The sequence below is a fragment of the Pan paniscus genome, chromosome 15 (genome assembly GCF_029289425.2).
Source record: "Pan paniscus chromosome 15, NHGRI_mPanPan1-v2.0_pri, whole genome shotgun sequence".
NCBI lineage: Eukaryota > Metazoa > Chordata > Mammalia > Primates > Hominidae > Pan > Pan paniscus.
The window spans coordinates 100819785-100841555 of record NC_073264.2 but is presented as its reverse complement, the minus strand read 5'-3'; the positions used below and the strand labels follow the sequence as shown (position 1 = coordinate 100841555).

The 21771-nt window shown below is 56.1% G+C and overlaps 2 protein-coding genes across 9 annotated transcripts in view; both read right to left on the bottom strand.

The window, feature by feature from the left end:
• The window catches only part of CYP46A1 (cytochrome P450 family 46 subfamily A member 1), a 42506-nt gene extending 41174 nt beyond the window's left edge, over positions 1–1332 (bottom strand). The window contains exon 1 of one of the 2 annotated variants that reach the window (XM_003832850.5): positions 1077–1332. In XM_003832850.5, the coding sequence (XP_003832898.1) occupies positions 1077–1195 (119 nt within the window). In that variant the 5' untranslated portion in view covers positions 1196–1332. The remainder of the gene's footprint in view (positions 1–1076) is intronic. The other variant, XM_063596120.1, reaches the window with a different exon arrangement.
• Positions 1333–3134: 1802 nt separating this feature from the next.
• The window catches only part of HHIPL1 (HHIP like 1), a 78012-nt gene continuing 59375 nt past the window's right edge, over positions 3135–21771 (bottom strand). For 4 of the 7 annotated variants that reach the window (XM_034938108.4, XM_034938107.4, XM_034938109.3 and 1 more), the window contains 3 exons: positions 17284–17365; positions 13188–13270; positions 7190–10495 (listed from right to left, as the gene is read on the bottom strand). In XM_034938108.4, coding sequence (XP_034793999.1) covers positions 9960–10495; positions 13188–13270; positions 17284–17365 — 701 coding nt within the window. In that variant the 3' untranslated portion in view covers positions 7190–9959. Of the gene's footprint in view, positions 3670–7189; positions 10496–13187; positions 13271–14954; positions 16768–17280; positions 17366–21771 lie in introns of those variants that run through there. The other 3 variants (XM_063596118.1, XM_034938111.3, XM_063596119.1) reach the window with 3 other exon arrangements.

The window sequence follows — 21771 nt, the reverse complement described above, 5'->3', positions numbered from 1 at the left end:
TCATTCATTCAACAAATATTTATTGAGATCTGCAACACGCCAGGCACTGGGGATACACAAGCGAACACAGAGTGTCCCTGTCCTCCCGGGGCTCACATTCTAGAGGGGGAGACAGACAGTCAACAGGTGAACAGACAGTCAACAGGTGGAAAGAAGGTAACTTCAGAGGTGATGGCCCCTGAGAAGTCTGGGGCTGGGCGGTCTTTACACAAGGTGCTGGGCAAGGCCTGTTTGAGACGAGCAGAGGAAGAAGCCCGCCAGGCCCAGGCTTGAGAAAAGGACCTGGGGGGAGGGAAGCTGCGGGGTGGGGGGGGCGGCTGGGAGAAGAAAGGCTGGGGGCAGTAGTGAGAAAGCAAGAGGGAAGAGCAAGCTGCAGAGTGGGTTCTGAGTGCTCGGCAGGGGCCTCGCGGGCCATGCAGCCGACTTAATTTAGAACTGCATTTAGTTGTCAAGTGATGCGAAGCCCTTGGAGCAGGGAAATGACACATTTAATTTAAGCTTCACAAAGCTAAGCTGGGGGGGGGTTGGCAAGTTGAGGGGGGTGTAAGTTGCGTGGGGGTGGGGACCAAGAATGCAATTGTAAGTACTAAGGAGAAGACAAATGGGGTGTCCCAGAAAAGAAATACAAGCAAAAGGAAACATGACTGAAGTACAGCGTGCTCCAATCCAGGCTGACCCTGTCCAAGTCCCAAAGTTAACAGCGCCCACTTTGGAGGCAGGCTGACCTGGGCTTAAATCTAGGCTTACCAACCGTGTGACCTTGGGCAGGTGACTTCGCCTCTGAGCGCCTCAGTCTCCTCGTCTGAACGATGGGTTAACAATAGCGCCTACCTGAAAGGGCTGTCGCTGCCATCACGTTTGTGGGGCCCAGCTGTGCGCGGTGGGCGCCCAGCAGCTGCTGCGGCTGTGAGTAATTTGTTACTAAGAATAGTTAGCGCCCCTCTCGGGGCCGCCGACTCCCAGCGGCCGCGCGCACTAGGCGAGGCCGGACCCCCGGCCTGGACGCCGGCTTAGACGCTGTCCCCAGGTCCCCAGTCCCAGCGCCCCAGCCAGGCCCCGCCCCCAGCCCCGCTCACCTGGGCCGCGGCGGCCCGGGGATGTGCTCGTAGCGGCTGCGAGCGCGGTGCACGAAGGTGCAGCAGAGGCCGAAGGCGAGCAGGACGGCGCTGCCGAGCAGCAGCAGCCCGGGGCTCATGGCTCCGGGGCAGGCCAGGCCAGGGTCGGGCCGGGCGCCGAGGGGGCCGGGAGGCCGCGAGCCGACTCAGCTGTCAGCGCCGCGCGCCGCCTCGGCCCCAGGCCCGGCGCGACCCAGCACCCTCCCCGCCCGCTCGGCTCCGCCCCCGCCGACTCCGACCCCTCCCAGGGCGCACAGTCCCCGCCAACCACGTCTCCGCCTCCGGCTCCGGCGCTCCGGGCCCTCCCCCGCGCCGCCCCGCCCCCCAAAGCTCCGCCCCAACCTCCACACCGCCCCAGCCCAGGCCCCGCCCCGAGCATGTGGTCTTCACCAGTCACAACTCCGCTTCTGGCTCAGCCCCCCAGGCTCCGCCCCCACTTCTTCAGACTCAGGTCCGCCCCAGCAGCAGCTCCGCCCAGAACGCGTTGTCCCTGGCAACGCCGATCCTCAGCGCTCTGGCCCGGCGGCGGCGCGAAGTCCTGCTGGCTGGCTCCGCCCGCTTCGGCGCCTCCAAATAACGTCTTCTTTCCGCGCGCGGTCTTAGGCCCCTTCCTTTTTCCCCCAAACCTGCCTGGAAACCCCATCCCAGCCTGCAAAAGTCCGCATAACGCCGACTGTTCCCAAACTTCTCCTTGGAACCCCATATCCCCAAAGTTGTTCTCCAGTTGCCCCGGGGCGCCACCTCCGCCCGGACAGTCCACGCCTAGCGCCCGTGGTCCGCCAGCGGGGCCCGCGGGCTAGTGGCAGGATCCTGCGGGACCCAGGGACGCCTGTGTCTGCGACCGAGAGCGCACGGCGTGGCCGGAGGCTGTTCTCCCAGAGACTCGGGGGCCTGCGGACCCTCCTAGACCAGGCGAAGCCCCATCTGAGGCGCTGGCTCAGGCCCGAAGGAGTTGGAGTTGGAGGGATGAAAATCTGGGTCCGCCCTCCAGGGAAAGCGGGAAATGTGCCGGGGAGGCGGGGGTAGCGGAGGAGAAGGTATTTTCGAAATAATGACCAGGGCTTCCCCCTCTGTCGTAACCCGCGTCTCCTTGCCCATCCCGTATGAAGATGAGGCCAATTCTGGGCGTTTTAGTTCCCAATTCCTATCCCGAGGGACCACCCAGCGTGAAAGTCGTGGCAGCGGAAGGCCAGGTGTGCCCACTCCTAGCCCAGGTAAAGGTCCCCCGGGCTGGAGGTAGAGGCCCAGGGAGTGTAGATGCTGCTGGGTTTCTGAGAAGAGGCAATGCCCCTGCCCCACGCTTGAGCCAGTCCTGGAGAGGCTGGGGGTTGGAAAACGAAGGGGACCTTGGTACCGCCTTCCCAGGTATCGCTAGGGACATGGGACATGGCTGTTAGGGGTGTGGGCTGAGGGGCGACGGAGAGGGCCAAGTCTTAAGAGCCGTGCCCAGCACGGAGGAGGCGGGATTTCTGCCCTCGGGGCCACCGCAGCCTGGACAGGTGGGCAGCAGAGCATCCATCCCCGGGCGCCTGGCCCGGCCTCCCAGTTGGACTCGGGGATGTTGGCTTGCTACGGCGCCCCCGTGTGGCGGCGGTGACAGGCAGCCGCAGGCGCACAGGGTAACTCAGGCTGGCCCTGCTGGGGTGAGGTGTGGAACGGAGCCACCAGGTCCCCTGTGGGCTGTGAAAGCTCCGGGGCTTGAGGGCAATTTGGAGGGAGGATGAGGCTGCAAGAAGGAGGGTGTGGATTCCTGCGCGCTGGAAGGTGGGTTGGGGTGGTTAGCTAGAAAAGAAATGTGACGGCATCACATTTAGTATCCAGTTTGTGGAACGGCTCCCTGAGATTACACAGTGCATCGCACTGTCTGGAGAGGACTTTCTCTTGCCTTGTCTCTCCAGACCCCTGGAACAATGGTACTGTTAGCAACAGCGAATCCATATGGGTCTGCAGCAGCCTCAGTTCTTGCCTCCTCAGAAGAAAGAATTCGACTGAAGGGCGTAAGGCAGAGTGAGAGGCAAGTTTTAGAGCAGGAGTGAAAATGTATTTAAAAGTTTTAAAGGCTGGGCGCGGTGGCTCACGCCTGTAATCCCAGCACTTTGGGAGGCCGAGGCGGGCGGATCACGAGGTCAGGAGATCGAGACCATCCTGGCTAACACGGAGAAACCCCTTCTCTACTAAAAATACAAAAAATTAGCTGGGCATGGTGGTGGGCGCCTGTAGTCCCAGCTACTGGGGAGGCTGAGGCAGGAGAATGGCGTGAACCCGGGAGGCGGAGCTTGCAGTGAGCCGAGATTGCGCCACTGCACTCCAGCCTGGGTGACAGAGCGAGACTCCGTCTCAGAAAAAAAAAAAAAAAAGTTTTAGAGTAGGCATGAAAGGAAGTAAAGTATACTTAGAAGAGGGCCAAGCAGGTGACTTGAGAGAGGCAAGTGTGTGGCTTGACCTTTGACTCGGGGTTTTGTAGGTTGGCATGCTCCCGGGGGGTTGCATCTCTCTTCGCCCCTGATTCTTCCCTTGGGGCGGGCTGTCTGCGTGCGCGGTGGCCTGTCAGCACCTGGGAGGGGCCGAATGCACAGCTGTGTTTACTGAAGTTATGTGCGCGCTCATTTGAGGTGTTTTTCCCTTACTGGTGTTCTAGAGGAAGGTCATCTACCAGTTAATCGCTGCCATTTTGCCTCTTAGTGTGCATGCTTGAGCCCACTCGCCCAGCTCCTGAGATCTTATCGGGAAGCTGATCACCAGCTTCAGGTGTTTCCATCTGTTGGGAGACTGCCTCTCCCTGGCACTGGCTGCGACCAATTATTATTTGAGAGAAGCAGTTTATCAACTGCCTGACCATCATCTGATGGCCACTTGACATTCCTCGTTGGGGGAGGGCCCTCTCCTGCCCTGCCATGTCTGCCTGACTACCTACTGTCACAGTTCCTTGAGGGAAGAGCCAGGTCCTGAACAGCTCCAGGCACAGCCTGGAGCCCCACAGAAAGCAGGTGTAGAGCAGCATCAGGGAGCAGTGGTCAACGTGAACCTCTCCAAATACGGCTAAGGAGAGGAGTGGGCATACGTCTTCTCTGACACATCGGGCAGCACCAGTGATCTCTGGCTCAACATGACCATGGCTTACCCCAGGAGCAGCACTTCCAGAGCAGTTGCCGTTCCCATCTGTGAGCCAACAGTCTCCCCTCTCCCTAGGCACCAAGCCCACAGCTGTCCCATCACCACCTCATTTGATGCTCCCAGCTATCCTGTGATCAGGTAAGGGAACACAGGCTGCATACCAAGGCTCCAGGTCCCAGGGCTGAAAGCCCTTTTCCTGGGTGGGCAGCGCTGCCTGGAAGCACGTGGCCACCACCTGCTCCTTCACTGGAGGGTCTGGAGTAAGCTATCCAATGTGGCAGCCATTGGCCACATGTGGCTTTCTGGTACTTGACATGTGGCTAGTCCAATTGAGATGTGCTATGTGTAAGATACACACCAGATATCATAGATTAATACCAAAAAAGAATGGAAAAAAAAGGTCACCAGGCACAGTGGCTCACAACTGTAATCCCAGCACTTTGGGAGGTGGAGGCAATAGATCTTTTGAGAACAGTAGTTCAAGACCAGCCTGGGCAACATAGGGAGACCGCTTCTCTACAAAAAATGAAAACAAACAAACAAACAAAAAAACTGGCCAGGCATGGTGGCATATGCCTGTGGTCTCAGCTACTCAGGAGGCTGAGGTGGAGGGATCACTTGAGCCTGGGAGTTTGAGGCTGCAGTGAACAGTGATGGGACCACTGCACTCCAGCCTGGGTGACAGAGCCAGACCCTGTCTCAAAAAAAAAAAAAATTGATATTTATATATAGGTACCTGTTAAAATGATAATATTTTGAATATGTTGGGTTAAATAAAATATTAAAATTAATTTTACCTGTTTTACTTTTTTAACATGGCTACAAGCAGATTTTAAATTACCTATTTGGCTCACGTTATGTTTCTATTGGATAGCACCAGTATGGACAATGACTATGGCCCCTAGAACAGGAGCATTAGCATTACCCAGGAGCTTCTAGAACTGAAAATTCTCAACCAAGACTGAGTCAAAAACTCTGAGAGACAGGACCCAGCAACGTGTGTTTTAAGCAGCCCTGTAGAACTTGATTCTTCTCAAGCTTGAAACCCACTGGTGTAGATGACACCATACGAGGAGTGGTTTCCCAGCAGGAATTGTTGGGGGAGATGCAGGCATAAGAGGTGGCTCTGAATTGGCTGCCTTTACATGGGTGGCCTGGCAGGGTGGAGGTGCCGTATCCCAGGGAAGGAGAAGGATCCGGCTCTGGGAGAATGGGCCTTGGTGCAAACCTGCCTCTAAAGCCCCGGGGACCACTTACATAACACCCTAGGAATCTGTCCCCTCATCTGGAAAACAGGGACACTGATATGGAGGGTGTCTCGTGGAGCTGTTGTCAAGATTAAATGAGCTGACACACCTGAGGTAGCTGGCATGTAATAACTGCTCAGTAAAAGCTAGTTCTCAGTGGGGGAGCAGGGGCGAGGGGACAGATGCGCGACAAGAAGACTTGAGTTCTACATGTTAGGCTGAAGGAGCTCTTTCTCCTGCTATTGTGAAAGTTTCTTCCCATGTCATTCTGATGCTGGTCCTTCACGTGGCATGCCCCTCCTCACTCTGTCGCAGACAGTTGGCTGCTGCCAGCATGGATGCCACCAGCCTCGAACTGAGCTTTCTGTCTAGGAAGCAACCTGGAGTGTACGTGCCATGCACGTCTGCAATGCTACCTCATTTTTCATCCAGTAATCCTTCTGGTGACCTCTATTTTGCAATGAGACTCAGAGAGGCACAGAGCCAGGACTGGAACCCAGTTTCCAGCTTCCTTGAACCTCCCAAACATTTCTAAGGTATCAACATGGTGACCCCTAGGCTCAGTCTAGGGCCTGGGATGTTGTGACCTCTGACTGATGTCTTGAACACAGTCCTGGACACTGGGCCACCCCTGCAGCATTGACCCTGAGGCTCCAGAACTAAGCTGTGCGGCACTGGGCAGGGCAGCCCCTCTCTGAGAATCTGATCCTGGCTATTGACTAGAGGTTGGATTAGAGGGGGTGAGGGTGAAGGCTGTGCCCCCATCCCCAGAGGCCCTGGAGGACTTTAAGGCAAGATCGGAGTCCCTGGGGACAGAGTCACATGTGAATGCTCCCTCAGCGGCCAGCTGTAGGTGGTGGAGTGACAGAAGCACTGGACACGGAGCCAGCTCTGCCCTTCTCTGAACTTGTGTCCCAGTGGGGTGGGGGTGGCTTTCAATGCCCTTGAGGTGGCCCAGCAGGAAGGCCCACAGCAGGGTCCCAGAGCTGGACTACCTGGGCTCAAATTCAAATTTTGGCTATGTGACATTTGGTAAGTGACAAATGCCCTGGAACTCGGCTTCCACGTGAGTAAATGTGCATTAATATGAGGATTACATGAGTGAATGGTATGTTAAACGTTCAGAGCAGTGCTTGGCATGCAGTAAGCGCTCAGCAGAGGTCAGCTGTTGTAGAAAGTAAAAGTTCCTCTTCAAAGTTTCCCTTCTTGTTAAAGAATAAATCATAAGTGTTAGAAATAATGGTTTCTTTTAAAGACAAACTTCCTTCAAACCTCCTTGCTTTATGCTAATAACTCTTTGTCAAGCCCTATCCTATGTAACTGTTAGACATGCTCACAGGCACATAGTACGTTCTATGTCCTTATACTTTAACCAAGATATCTGTGCTGGACGTGCTCACAGGCATGTCCCAGCTCACAGCCTATACCCCTTCCTTATTTGGGAATATTATTACTTTTCTAAGTCCTTTCGTAAGCAACTTCCTCTTTTCCTTTATCCTTCCATTACTTTTACTTATTTAGAAAAATTTTAAACAGCCAATCAGGTTTTAGTTTAGATGGTGCGGTCTGGCTTCTGCCAGTGGACATAGGACACAGTAGCAGCGACAAACTACATAAGGTCTAACAATTGCTTCCCTCCTTTGTTCAGGTGTCCTCTCACTATTGTTCCATCTGCGATGAGCACCCTTTCTGCAGAAAGTAAAATTGCCTTGCTGAAAGAATTAAATTTATGTTTTAGCGCTATTTCTTTCCAGCATTGGGGAACAAGTATTTACATATAACAGCTGTCCACTCTTATTACTACCTAGGGCAGAGGTCTCCAAACCCTGGGCCACGGACCAGTACTGATGGGTGGCCTGTTAGGAACCGGGCCACACAGCAGGAGGTGAGTGGCAGTGGGGCAGGGTAGTGTGGGGAGCGAGCATTGCCACCTGAGCTCTGCCTCCTGCCAGATCAGCAGTGGCATTAGATCCGCATAGGAACATGAAACCTACTATGAACTGTGCATGTGAGGGATCTAGGCTGTGAACTCCTTATGAGAATCTAATGCCTGATGATCTGAGGTGGGACATTTCATCCCAAAACCATCCCCCCAACCCCCATCCATGGAAAAATTGTCATACATGAAACCAGTCCGTGATGCCAAAAAGGTTGGGGACCACTGACCTGGGGACTGTGGAGTGAGTCCCCAGGAGGCAGGCTGCAGCCTAGCCCAGGCCTAGTTTGGGGCCTGAGAGGTGATGAGTTGGAGGCTGGGGAGGAAGAGCGCCTGGCCTGGAAGACTCAAGGCCAAAGCCCGAACTGCCCAGAGAAGTACTGGAGGGCCTGAGGCCGCACCCAGAGCTCCGTTTGCCAACCCTCCTAATCCAGCTCTGAGCAAAACAGCTTCTGGGGCCAGGCAAGCAGGGCCCTGGCTCGGCTGCATTCTTGAGGGCCTCAAGGCTTGCTGCACCTTCCCTGGCTCCAGTCTCAGCGTGGCCTCATCTGGCAACAGGCCCGGGACACTCAGCCTCCCTGAGCTCACTTCCTCATCTGCACAGTGAGGAATTCGGCTGGGATGGTCATTAACGGCCTGCTATCTCCTAACACCCCCGGCGTCAGAGCTCAGAACTCCCCTGCATCCCAGGAAGATGCCCACTCAACCACCCCTGGGCCACTGGAGGCCCGAGAGGAGCATGAGGCCAGCGGCAGGGCCACCTGCCAGGCAAGAGGAGCCCCCAGGTATCTCCATCAGCTGCTTCCCAGCCAGGTTGGCACTCCCACACCAGGCAGGAGCCCCAGCACACCCCTCTCTGCAGGCACAGTGGAGCTGGGGAGGGCAGTGGTTAGGGTGCGGGGACTCTAAACTAAGCTGCTGTATTCAAACTTGACTTCTCCCTTCCCTGGCTTGGTGCCCTAAGATATCTAACCTCTGTGTGCCTCATTTTCCCATTCTGTAAAGCACAGAGTATGAGGAGTCCAAGACAGTGACCTAAAGCTTTCTGCTGCAGCCCAGGATCCTATACTAGTGGCTAGGAGACCCTATACTAGCAGCTAGGAGACCCTGCCAGACTCATGCCTGCCCCAAGGCCTGCCCAGCCACCCCTGGTGCCAGCTCCCAGAACTTGGCACAGCATCACCCCCTCCCAAAGCTCCCCCATAGGTTGGGTTTGGGTGCCCCACCCAGACCTCTTCCAACCCCCGACATGGGCCACATCCTGTCCTCACTGCCTGGTGACTCATCTGCTTACCCACCCCCACCCGTGCTCCCATCCGAGGCTGAGCGCAGTCATACTAAGTGCCCCTCTGCGGCCTGGCACAGAGCCAGGGCCGAGCATCCCTGGAGTGAAGGAGCTTCCACCTGTGATGCAGGTGGGAAGCGGGAGGCCTCACCCCTTTCTCCTGGTTCCCACCCCGGCTCCCACACAGGTGCAGGTCAGAGAGGAGGCAGGAAAGTGGTGTGTAAACAGCCACATTATTGGCATAGCCCTGGGTGAAAAAGTGTCAGTAGTTTCACTGGACCCCCAGCCTGGTCAGCCCCGAGGTAGGGCTGGAGGAATCAGGTCTCCTGGGTTTACACTGAGCAGGGATGGGGATGGAAAGGACAGAGGTGGCCCCAGGGCCCAAACACAGCTTGGAAAGTGGTGGAGGCCCACCCACTCACTGGAGGGCCAGGGTGAAAGCTCTGCCCAGCTAGTGTGGGTGGCTTCTGCCCCAAGAGCAAGAGAGAATCAGGCCTCAGGGTTGGAGGAGGCTGGTCCTATCCCAGGAGCACCCACAAGGACTGAGTATGCTCCTGAGTGGCTTCTCCAGCATACGGCCTTGGAGGTCATCCAGTCCTCACAGCCATCCTCCCCGAGCAGGTGCTGGCTCCTCCACGCAGCCTGCCCCTCCAGTGGGGCCCCAGGCCTGCAGCTCACCCTGCTCCCACCTTCCAGAAGGCTTTCCCTTCCCCACTGGATGCCTTCCGGTTCTCTCCAGCGCCTCTGACTGCCGGGGGGTGGGGGGGATGCGGGCACCAGGCCATGCTGTCTGGGCCACATTCCTCAGGCCACCCTCCGGCTGTTCTTGCACCTTCCATTCCAGCTGTGGGCAGGACAAGCCTGGTTCCCCCCACCGCCCTCAGTCTGCAAGCTGTGCCTCTGTTAGCACAGCCAGGGGCCATGTCCGTCCTGGAAGCCTGGCTGCCCTCCCTCCTCAGGGTCCCACAGCCCGGCTGCTGTTCCTGCTGGTGTCTGGAACACTTGGAGGTAAGAAAAGAACTCCTCCCGCCCGTGATGGACCATGCACTTCCAGAGCCCACACCGTCCCCAACACACACTCCTGCCTTGGGTCTGCAGAGGACACACATGCACTGCAGCGCCTCACACACGTCCCCAGGACAGCACACACCGGCACCCCCTTCACTCTAGAACACGTGCGCACCCGCTGGGCGCACACAGGGCGGAGCGGCCCCTGCCAGGCTCCCCCGCCGGCGGGATGGCCTGGGGCAGCGGCGTGTTGCCTACAGGTCGGGGTTCTGGTGGCTGCACACGACGCCCGCATCCTCGTCGTGCTCGCAGTTGTGGGTGCCCACGCCGTTGTGCTGGCACTCCAGCAGGTTCCGCTCCCAGCCCGCGCAGCGCACATCGTCCAGCAGAATGGGCAGCGAGCCGCCCTGGCCGAACTCGGCTCTCTTGACGGCGCGCACGGCGTAGGCAAACCCCAGCTGGCGACACACGACGGCGGCGCCGCTGATGTTCCAGGAGTCGTCGCACACGGTGCCCCAGCGTCCGCCCACGAACACCTCCACGCGCCCGCTGCCAGAGCTCAGGCCCGCGGGCCGCACCAGGCGCACCTCGCCATCCCGGAACGCCCGGCTCGCCGAGTTCAGCCGCCCCCGCCGCCGCCCGCCGCCCCTCCGGCTCCCTGGCTGCTGGGTGGGCCGCGCTGGCCGCGGGGTGGGCGCGGGGGGAGCGGCCGTGGGGCGCCCTCGGCGGGGCGCCCGCGTGGGCGCCCGCGCTGTAGGCCGCGGGGTGCTCCGTGTCTTCGGGATGAACTCTGCGCAGAGGAAGAGTATGCCGTCAGAGGGACCCAGGCGCCCCTGTCCAGCCCTGCTGCCCACCCTGTGCTGCCCTGCAACCTGTGCGGAGAGCGCAGACTCGGGGAAGGATGTCCTGGGTCTGCCCTGCACTCACACCCAGAAGACGGGATGCCGCCTGCGTTCCCAGTCGTGCTTCCCAGGTCACCCGGACCCAGCAAGATGCCGACCTGGACTCAGGGGCCAGGGGCTTTTTCAGTCATGCAGCAAACACTATCAACTGCTTTGTGCCAGTCTGCTGTTGCTGCATCTCCCTACCCCAATCCCCACCTTCCCAGGAGTCCCTAGGTTGGTGGGAAGCCAGCTGTTGGCACTTCATAACTCTGGAAGGCAATGAAAGGAAGGAGTGTCTGGGAAGGCTTCTAAGAGAAAGTCACCGTTTCATCTTCCAGGCCTTGGTTGTGAGGGTGAGGAAGCTGAGGCCCACAGATGGGTAAAAACTGCTGCGGGTCTGTGGTGGCCAGTGGCCAGCAGGTTGGGAACGGGATACACACAGGGATCCCTGGGGTCAGGGTGAATCTCTTTCCTCCTGGTTCCCAAGGTTGGCACCAGCGGGTTGTCACGGCGGGTACGATGGGGGAACTCTGGTTGTGTCTGGGGAACAAGGCAGAGCCCCTATACCCCACCACAGAGCCTGGGTGCAGTCGGTGCTAGGGAGCTGAGGCAGGTGATTTCCTTTGTCTCTGCAGAATGTGGGGACACGCTTGGCCCAGGTCAGCCACAGGGATAGACCTCAATCTACACTTTGCTGTGCCCAGCTCTACTCCACACAGGTGCAGTGCCAGGCACTGGGCACTGCCATGTGTCACAGCCCAAGACTGTTCAATTACTATGGGGAGGATCCTGGGGCCACCAGGCCAAACCTCTTTAATCCGGCCCCACTTCAGCCAGTCCCACTTTGAAAACCACTGAGAGAGAGCTGAGAAAGGGCCTCTCAGCACAAGGCCAAGCACAGGCCAGGGCCCAGAGCACCATGACATGGGCAAGGCGCTCCCTGTCCCTGCACCCTGGCCCCTGGCCCCCACCTCCTGCTCCTCAGGCTGCCTCACCTCTCCCACTGTGGCTCTTGCTGTTCCCTCTGCCTGCACTGCCACCCCCCTCGGTGCACCCTCCTGAGTGAAGCTCCCTCTTGGTGCCAGCCCCCCTCAGTGCACTCCCCCAGGTTCACCCCCCCCGTGCAACCTGCCTGGGTGCATCCCCCAACTCTGTGCGCCCCCCCTCCATGCCACCCCCCTCAATGCACCACCCCCTCCGTGCCACCCCCTCAGTGCACCCCCCTCCATTCCACCCCCCTCAGTGCAACCCCTCCAGGTGCACCCCCCTCAGTGCACCACCCCCTCTGTGCCAACCCCCTCAGTGCACCACCCCCTCCGTGCCACCCCCCTCAGTGCACCCCCCCTCCATGCCACCCCCCTCAGTGCACCCCCTCCAGGTGTACCCCCCTCAGTGCCATACCCACTCAGTGCCATCCCCCTAGCTGCCACCCCCCTCAGTGCAACCCCCTATTGGTGCACCCTTCCTCTTCTTTTCAGACTCCAGGAACCCCTACCCCCAACCCCAGTTTCCACTGTTCTGGGTGGGTCCTCACGGTACCTGGCACACACTTTGATCACAAGGCCTGGGACAGTAAATGACATCTCTGTCCGTCCCAGCCAGAACAGGGCCTAGTCTGACTTCTCACTGTGGCTCTGGCATCCAGCATGGAGCCAGTAACTAACAAAAGTGCCAGAAACTGCTGAATGAGTAAATGAAAAACTCACCAAGCCCTGAAACCAACTGTGGCCAGAACTCACTTCCAAAATCACTGAGCTCAGACCCTTCCCCCTCTACCCGGGTACCTCTTCAGCCCAGGTGCCTAGCCTCCCTCTCTTCTTGCCCTCCCCACCCCCATACACACCCAGTCTGCCAATGGGTGGCCTGCTGAGCCCACTTGGCCTGCTGAAATATCTTCCTTGGCTCGCGGAATGGTTTTTAAAATTCTAAACTAGTCGCCAACACTTTGAATTGGGAGGTTGTACCTAACAGGCTGAGAAGGCGAGGACTGCAGTGTCTCGCTGTGTGCTGTATCCCCAGGGCAGGGCACGTGTCCGTGGTGAATGAGTGGATGGGGGGATTTTCTGCTTCTCTGAAGAATTGGAGGACCTGGCAACACAGGGTCTTTGTTCCCACCTAACTTGGGCCCAGGGGAACAGCCCCAGCCTGGGGCATCCCCTCCCCCCAGTCCCAGGCCCCATGGGCAGTCATTTGTGGCCCTGCTCTGTCGTCTCTCCTCATCAGGCTTGTCAACAATCTATGAAGGCCCAGCCCATATGCCAGCCCCTCCCACAAACAACTCTTCCGGTCTCCCTTGCTTACACACAGATACATCCTCTTTCTCTGTCCCTCCCAAGAACTCACAGAGTACCTTGCCTGGCACCAGCTATTTCTCTCTTGGTTTAAGGAATTGTGACCAATCAAGCAAGACCCAGTTTAGTTAAAGTTCCATCCACCTTACCACCATGTCTAATGTGTGCCAGGCACAGTGCTAGGCACAGGGGCTGAAGAGGGGCATCTAGGTCCAGCTGGTAAGACCCGAGTCTGGCTGGAAAGGCAGCCGTTGTGGGCTGCGGGATCTCTCCCCCAACCCTCAGTGTCCCACTGGCAGGCACTTACTTTCTTTGGGCACAAAGGGGATGAGACGGCTTCTGATCTTCACCTGAGCAGGCTGGATCTGACATTTGCCAGGTGGTGCCCGCCTGCCAACGACACACAGGAGGTTATGAGTCTCACCCTGGGAGCCCACCCTGAGGGTGCCTTTCCCCTACAGTGAGGCAGGTATGAACAGCAACGATAGTAACAGGCGGCCATTTACCATGCACCTACTGTGTGGCCTGCAGCTTCCCTGCCCACTCCATGCCCCCAGGATTCTAAGAGCTCCAGGGCATAAATCCCCTATAACAGCCTACCGGCTGTACACTCAGCCTCTGCTGGAATAGCACCAGGGCTGGAGGCTTACTCTTTCCCAGGACATTTCTAATCCAGAGCATGGACTCTGTCCTCAGGGTGTGAACAAATGCCAGTCTCTCTCCTCCCCCAGCCTGCCGTCTGATTCCTGAAATGCAGCCTGATTCCTGCCCGCCACCCTCTCCCACCAGCCCTACAGCCTTCGAGGAGGGTCTCTCTCTGCCCCTCTGGTTCCTGGATTTCTGATGCAGAATCTGAGAGGCTCCTCTGCCTGGAACCATCTCAAGGACGGGGGCGGCGGGGGTGGTAAGGAAAGCAAGCCTTGTGCCTGGAGGCAGAGCTGAGGGATTTGGGGCCTTGGCATGTGGGGTTTGAGAGAGCAGGGAGACAAAAGAGTCAGAGAAGGGTGCCAGGGCTAGGAATTGGGTCTCCTTTGACATTTTTAAGGGCACAATAGGGAATGGAATTCCGTTTTAATTAGTTTTTGGCCGTCGATCTGTGATTCTTTGGGAATGACCCCATTCCAGGACAGACCCACGTGGGCCCACGACTTCAACAGGATTCCAGCGGAAAGGCCAAGGGGTGAAGCAGCCCATGTGACACGGAGTGGCCTCCAGACAGGCTTGGCCGAAGAGGGACACAAAAGAGGGACAAGGGTCTTTGTCCCCAGAGGCTGCAGAAACACAACCAGGCATACACGCTTCTCAAAGCTGCAGGAAAAGCGAGGTTTTTTTCTTGCTCTGACCTCCAGAGAATATCCACACACTTCAGACAGACCCAGTGGGGCTTTTGTTCCTTAAGGAAATTGCATTAAAAGTCTTTGTTATGCAAAAGGGTAGGATATCCACCCCAAAACGCCACAGTGGTTATGTGTGGGTAGTAATAGATGACCTGACCCTACCTCCTCCACTCCCCATTTATTTCATTTTCCACATGTACTATAATGGGACCTCTGTGTAATATGTGTGGGTGCAAAGAAACAGTTATTCCAAGACAGGAGGATGAAGGGAGAAGGGTCAGGGCGGGAGGAGGAATCTAGCCCACTTCTGGCTCCTAACACAAGACTGTGAGCGAGAGAACTCCTTAAGTCTTGTTGGGGTCCCTCTCTGTGACACGGGGACAACAAGCCAATAGGGAAACGGTATTGGAAAAACCAAAGATGACGGATCTAAGGCAACATCTGGCATGAATTAGGCACTCACTTGGTATATGTAACATTTCCTCAGAGAAGCATTCTTTTTTGAAAATTGGAAATAACCTAAAATTCCAAGGAATGGGTTATAGTGACTCAGCAGAAAATCACGCAGCCATTAGAAATGGTTTTTTTGAGGGCGATGTTTGCAACATTTAGACAAAATGGGCATAAATGAAGGAAAAAGAACCAAGTCTGCGTGTGATCCAAATACAACCACATAAATCCTGGCGCTGCATAGATAACGACGGACGGGACCTCAGGGAAATGAGAAGGAAGGGATGGAAGCAGGAAGTGATTATGTTTTATTTGATAAAAAGTCATGTCAATAATTTATGTGTGCTCTTAAACAAGAAAAAAAAAAGTCTGGTAAACAAGGAAAGTGAGAAGCAGACACAAACAGGGGAAAGCTAAGCAGACGCAACCACTAAAGGCAACACAGGATCCTGGAACAGGAAAAGGGCATTGGGGAACAACTAGAAATATCCTTTGAAAAAGAGTGTGGAGTCTGGGCGTGGGGGCTCACACCTGTAATCCCAGCACTTTGGGAGGCCGAGGTGGGCCGATCACTTGAGGTCAGGAGTTTAAGACCAGCCTAGCCAACATGGCAAAACCCCATCTCTACTGAAAATACAAAAATTAGCTGGGCGTGGTGGCAGGCACCTGTAGTCCCAGCTACTTGGGAGGCTGAGGCAGGAGAATCACTTGAACCCAGGAGGCAGAGGTTGCAATGAGTTGAGATCATGCTACTGCACTCCAGCCTGGGAGACAGAGCAAGACTCCATCTCAAAAAAAAAAAAAGTAAAAGACTGGAGTTGTAGAGTTTAATTAATAGTGATGGACTGATACTAGTTGACTAATTTTGACATGTACACTATGGTAATGTGAGGTGTTCATAATAAGGGACACAGGGTAAGGGGCATACAGGAAACACTGCAGTTTTTACAACTTATCTGTAAATCTGAAACTATTCTAAAATGTCTTTTGTTTTGAGATAGGGTCTTGCTCTGTTATCCAGGCTGGAGGGCAGTGGTGCGATCATAGCTCACTGCAGCCTCGACCTCCTGAGTTCGAGTGATCCTCTCACCTTAGCATCCCAAGTAGCTGGGACTATAGATGTGCGCCAGCACACCAGACTAATTTTTTAATTTTTTGTTGAGATGGGGTCTTGCTATGTTGACCAAGCTGGTCTTGAATTTCTGGGCTCATGAAACTCTCTGGCTTCAGCCTCCCAAAGTGCTGGGATTACAGGTGTGAGCCACTGAGCCCAGTGTAAAAGATTTTAAGCACAATAAGTGTTTTAGAATTTTTCTTTTTGTAAAATTAATTAATTTTTTTAGAGACAAGGTCTCCCTCTGTTGCCCAGGCTGGACTTGAACTCCTCCCATCTGCCTCCCAAGAACGTGAAACATGCCAGCTTGTTTCAGGATTTTCCCAAACCTGGTGTGTCTCAAAGTTTAGGGTAACTAAACACAGTGGGGACTCCTAGGGTCTGCCAAATGTGTGGATTCTTGGAGTGCAACCTCAGGCCTTGTGTTAGAGATAAGTACAAGCTGTGTCCGCACCCGGTGTTGAAGAGACGTTCAGACTGCTGTGGAAGCCAGCAGAGAAGCGAAAATCTAAGGGCTGAGAAGCAGCTTAGAAAGCTGATCACTCATTTATTCATCAAGCGTTCCTGAGTCTCTGCTCCGTGCCATTCCCAGTACCTGGGCGGCCTCTGCAGAGTGAAGAGATACAGGCTTGGCCCTGAGACTCCCAGAGCAGCTGGGAGAGAGTCAGTCGTGTAGCCCAGGGATTACCAAGTCTGAGTGATGAGAGCTGAGGAAGGGCTGGACAGAGGCCTGGAGGGCAACGTGGGTTGGGGAAGGTGCTTGAAGAGGGTGAGGTTAAGGCACACAGCCAAGGGGTTAGGGCAGGGCTCTGGAGCCAGTGGCCTGGGCCCAACCCTGGCCCTGGGCCCCGGGCCCATGACTTCGTGTCTTTGTGCTCATTTCCACCACTGTAAAATGAACGGCTGAGACGTCAATGAGCTGCACACGGAAGGAGCTGGGACATGGCCGGGCATGGCGCTTCTGGCCTTAACAGCTAGAAGGGAAGCTGGGGAGATGGAGCCGGCGAAGGGAGCCCCAATGTGTTTTCCCCAGTGGAAGATGGACCACAGGAGGAAGGGCAGGCACGGGGCGGGGACACACAGGGATCAGGGTGTCATCTGGGAGGCATCACAGAGGCAAATTGGGGGCTGGGGTGTGGGGGTGCAGGGGCAGCCCAGGAAATGAGGAATGAGGGGCCTGCTAGACAGGAGGAAGACGCAGGGAGGGCAGGCCAGGCAAGAAAGCCAAGTGAAGCCTCGGCCCGCGGCCCCAGTCACCTCTCCAGCTCCCTCCTATCCTAATAGACCTGTGCTTTGAGGTGTGCAGACCCGGGTCTGAATCCTGGGTCTGCCCCTTGCCGGAGGAACTGAGGCAAATCATGTCCCTCTCTGGGCCTCAGGGTTCTTGTCTGAAAATGGGGATTAATACCACCCACCTGAGGGCAAGGCGGAGGGGACAAGCCCGTGGAGCTAAGAGGCCTGACAGACAGCAGGAGCTCCCTGTCCTGGAGGCCGGGACTCACCTGGATGCGTCAATTATTTTGTAGACCACTCCGCGTGGAGCTGTGGCACTCGGCTCCCCTGTCGACATGAAGTACAGCTCCCCTTTGGACAGAACAAAGTGACTAGTGAGACCCCCACCTGGAATACCGTCCCAGCCAGCCCCGCCTCACCACCCCGCTCCCTGCAGGCTTGGAAATCGACCCCAACCCCAGCTAGCTACCACGTGAGGCATCCCAGCTCAGTCTAGCTGTCCAGTCCCCAGAAAGAGGAAGTGAGGCTGGGTGAGGAGTTGGGTTGTACCCAAGGGCCTCTGGAGCCTGGTCTTCCGGGTGTCAGGCACTCTGCCTGGACCCACCCAAGCTCAGATCTCTGCTCTTGCCTTTTCCCGGTGACCCAGCGCCACCCCTGTCACCTACCTGGGTTTCATGCCCAGCCCCACACACCTCTGGGCGCACATGAGGGGGCTACAGCCCAGCTCCCCAACTGCTTCCAGGAGACCCGCAGGCACATGTGGCTCTCTGAGCCTCAGCTTCCTCATCTCTAAAATGGGCATGCCTCATTGGGCTGTTATAAGGACTGAAGAGCGCAGAGCGTGTGCTTCATCAGCATTAGCTAGCTATGATTGCGGTCGTCATCCGGGATTTGGGCCCTGCCAGGCTCTCTGCTGACCACAAGCACCTCCCAGGCAGGAGCAGAGTACATGGCTGGGAGTGTAGGTCCTAGCCCCTCTGCTTGGCCCCCTGTGATCTCCAGCAGCTGTGTGATGGCCCCATTCTAAGCCTCAACTTCTCCCCATCTCAGAGCTGCGCTGAAAATGTAACCGTTGGAGTTCTGAGCCCCTGGTGCTGAGGACTGTCTCAGGGAATGTGGGTTCTCCCTGCTCCTCCCACTCCAATCCTCCCTCCCAACCCCTGCTGCCAGGGGCACCTATGACCAGAAAATAGGCTGCATTATTCCTACCTCACAGCTGAGAGAAAAAAAAAAAGAGGCTCAGAGAAGTCAAGTGACTTGTCCTAAGTCACACAGCTAGTGAATGGTTAAGCCAGGACCAGAACTCAGGAAAGTCTGCTGCCCCAGCCCCACACCAATATTGGATGCATGGTGTCTGGGAGCCCAGACACAAGCCACACATGGCTCATCCTGAGGGTTCAGCCATGCTAATACCTCTGTCCTTGTAAAAGGATAGCAGAGAGCTCAGCTGGACTGGGGGCAGGGAAGGGGGTTTCCCCACGGAGAGGCTGAGACAGACAGCTTGGTAATAGGTTGGAGGAAAGCATATCCCTGGGGACAGGTGCAGTCAGGGAGGGCTGCATGGGGTGGGGTCTGAGAAGCAAGGCACAGCAAACTTGGGAAGTGCAAAGGGAAGGCACTTGAGGGGTAACTTGTGTAACTGGGGTAGACCCAGCTGTGATGGGGCTGGGGGATGAGGAGAGCAGTACGCTGAGTGGTCAATGGCCCCTGACCCCCCAACCCAGGGGCACCAGCCCCACTGGGGAGGTCAGGGGAGGAGCTGTAGGCACACATGGTGATGATGCAGCCTACAGCATTGGGGGTCCCCGGGTGGAACGTCCCTGCTGAGAAGTCCATGGGCACAGCCCTAAATTGGCCACACAGCCTTGGGCCGTCCACTCCCCTCTGGGCCTCTTTCTGGAGTGAGCCACCAGGAGCAGCCCCGGCCTCCTCTGTTCCAACCCCTTGAGGAACTCCCTGGTTCATCTGGCCAACCGACCTTAAGGCCCCACTCTGGGAGGTGTCCAGGGGCCAGGCTGGGCATGGTGCCCCTCCTCCATAACCAGGCGTTCATAGTCAGCCACAGTTTCCCCATTGGTAAAATGACAAGGCTGGACCAGGCAGACTGCAAGGCCCCTTCCAGCCGTGATCTGCTGGGAGCTGTAGCCCCCAACCCTCTGCACACACAGGGAGCCCCCACGGATGCTGCCAAGCCCGCCCAGGGCTGCTGTTGAGACTCAGAAAACAATGCTCCAAAATGAAGGCCTCAGAAGCTGCCTCCGAAGCAAAAGTTTTTCTCTGACCTTCGCCTGTCCTCCCGTCTCTCAGTCCTATTCTCCCCCGAGGTGCCATAGAAACTAGAATTTCTCTTTCCCATGGCAGATCATAGAAACCAGCACACATTTCCCCCAAAGCCAGTCATAGAACCTAAAAATATTATTGTAACTCTCCCCCAACCTTTCTGTGTAAAACTGGCCATGAAGAAATTATCTGAGTTCAGGCATGGTGGCTGACGCCTGTAATCCCAGCACTTTGGAAGGCCAAGGCGGGCAGATCATTTGAGGTCAGCAGTTTGAGAACAGCCTGGCCAACATGGTGAAACCCCATCTCTACTAAAAATACAAAAATTAGCCAGGCATGGTGGTGCGCACCTATAGTCCTAGCTACTCGGCAGGCTGAGGTATGAGAATCACTTGAACCCAGGAGGCAGAGGTTGCAGTGAGCCGAGATCACACCACTGTACTCCAGCCTGGGCGACAGAGCGAGACCCTGTCTCAAAACAAACAAACAAAAACAAAAATCCCACAACAACAACAACAACAACAATAACAACAAAAAAAGAAATTATCTGGGTCAGATATGGTGGCTCATGCCTGTAATCCCAGCGCTTTGGGAGGCCGAGGCAGGGGATCACTTGAGCCCAGGAGTTCCACACCTGCCTAGGCAACACAGTAAGACCCCATCTCTACAAACTATTTAAAAAATAGCCAGGCATAGTTGCATGTGCCTGAAGTCCCAGCTACTTGGGAGGCTGAGGCAGAAGGATTGCCCAGGAGTTGGAGGCTGCAGTAAGCCATGATGGCGCCACCACATTCCTGCCTGGATGACAGAGCAAGACTCTACCTCAAAAATAAAAAAGGAAGAGGTGATCTGACCTGTTTGACCATTTGCAGGTCATAAGACCCCCATTCCAGAGACAGCCCCATACCCAGAAGGAAGGACTGATGCGCAGAGAGGCCAAGAAGAATCCAGACACACAGGCTGTGCTGGCCCTCCCCACTCAATCAGCATAAGGTCAGGCCCTTTTTGTCCAATCACATTTCTGCACAGCTGTCCATACTCTGCTGCACCTGAGCATAAAAATGGACAATTTCGGCTGGGTGCGGCGGCTCACACCCGTAATCTCAGCACTTTGGGGTCACCTGAGGTCAGGGGTTCGAGACCAGGCTAGCCAACATGATGAAACCCCATCTCTACTAAAAAAATACAAAAATTAGCCGGGTGTGGCGGCACGCACCAGTAATCCCAGCTACTCCGGGGGCTGAGGTATGAGAATAGCTTGAACCTGGGAGGTGGAGGTTGCAGGTTGCAGGTTGCAGTGAACCGAGATTGCACCACTTCACTCCAGCCTGGGCAACAAGAGCGAAGCTCAGTCTCGAAAAAAAAAAAAAAGAAAAAAAAAATGGACAATTTCCCCCGTATCTTTGGGTCTTCATTCCAAGGGCTCCTGTGTCATGTCATTGTGACAGGATGCATTTGTGTGCCTTTTCTCCCAGGAATCTGCCCCTTGTCAGTGGTTTTCCATGAACTTTCAGAGGGCAAAGGGGATGTTTTCCCTTGGTGGGACACTGAGCCACCTTCCTGGTCTCTGTGGTGTGGACTGTCCCTAGAGCACACTGGGTTAGCAGAGGTACTTGTTTTGTAATTTGCAAGTGTTGGAACAATTAGAGAAGCAGAAGCGGGAGCTGAGAGCAGGGGGAAGGTTTGTTTGCGTTGGACCCCAGGGCTCCGGGCTCCGTGCTCTCCAGAGGCCGCTGCCAGAGGTGTCCCTGGGCCGCCCGTCTCACTGGTGCCTCCTCCTGGTTTTCCACACTTGGGTGTCACTCAGAGGGCTGAGGAACGGCCTTTTGGGAACTGTACCTTCCTTCCAGGCCCTGCCTCTGTGGGGGAGGGGCACCCCTGCTTCTAAAACACATTAACCCCCTACTGACCAAAAGAAAGGGCTTTCAAGGGCCCAGAGGGCTTAGGAATGGCTGTGGGGGCTGGGGGCTGCCTTTTTGGAAATTCAGATTCTGACGGTTCAACAAAGGTTTCCCAGACACAGCCCTGGGGGCTCTGGGCACTGAGCCGGGCAGGGGACACCCCTCCAAAGGCCCCTGGGCGGGCGTTGCCTAGCAACCCCAATAAGCATCCATTAGGGCCTACTGGGGGCCCCTGGGCTTTTGTCCAGGAACAACCCGGGGCCAAGGACAAAAGCAGGAGGCTGGAGCAGTATCCAGTCTCCAGGCCCCTCTTCCTCTCCCCTCCCACTCTGTCCCTTGCGTTGACAAGTGCCTAGATTCAGGACCCACTAACCGGCAAGAAGGCTGTGTCCAGCCGCTTTGAAATAATTATGTGGTTTCATTGAATGGCCCAAATCCATTTGCCATCAGGAGCTCCAGGCCAGGAGAGGTCTCTGGGGAGGCTCTCTTCCATACCTGCCTGCATTTCCAACATTCCAGATCCTTCCTGGCCGGCTAACTGGCATGGACGCTTACCCATGTTACTAGACTAAAGCT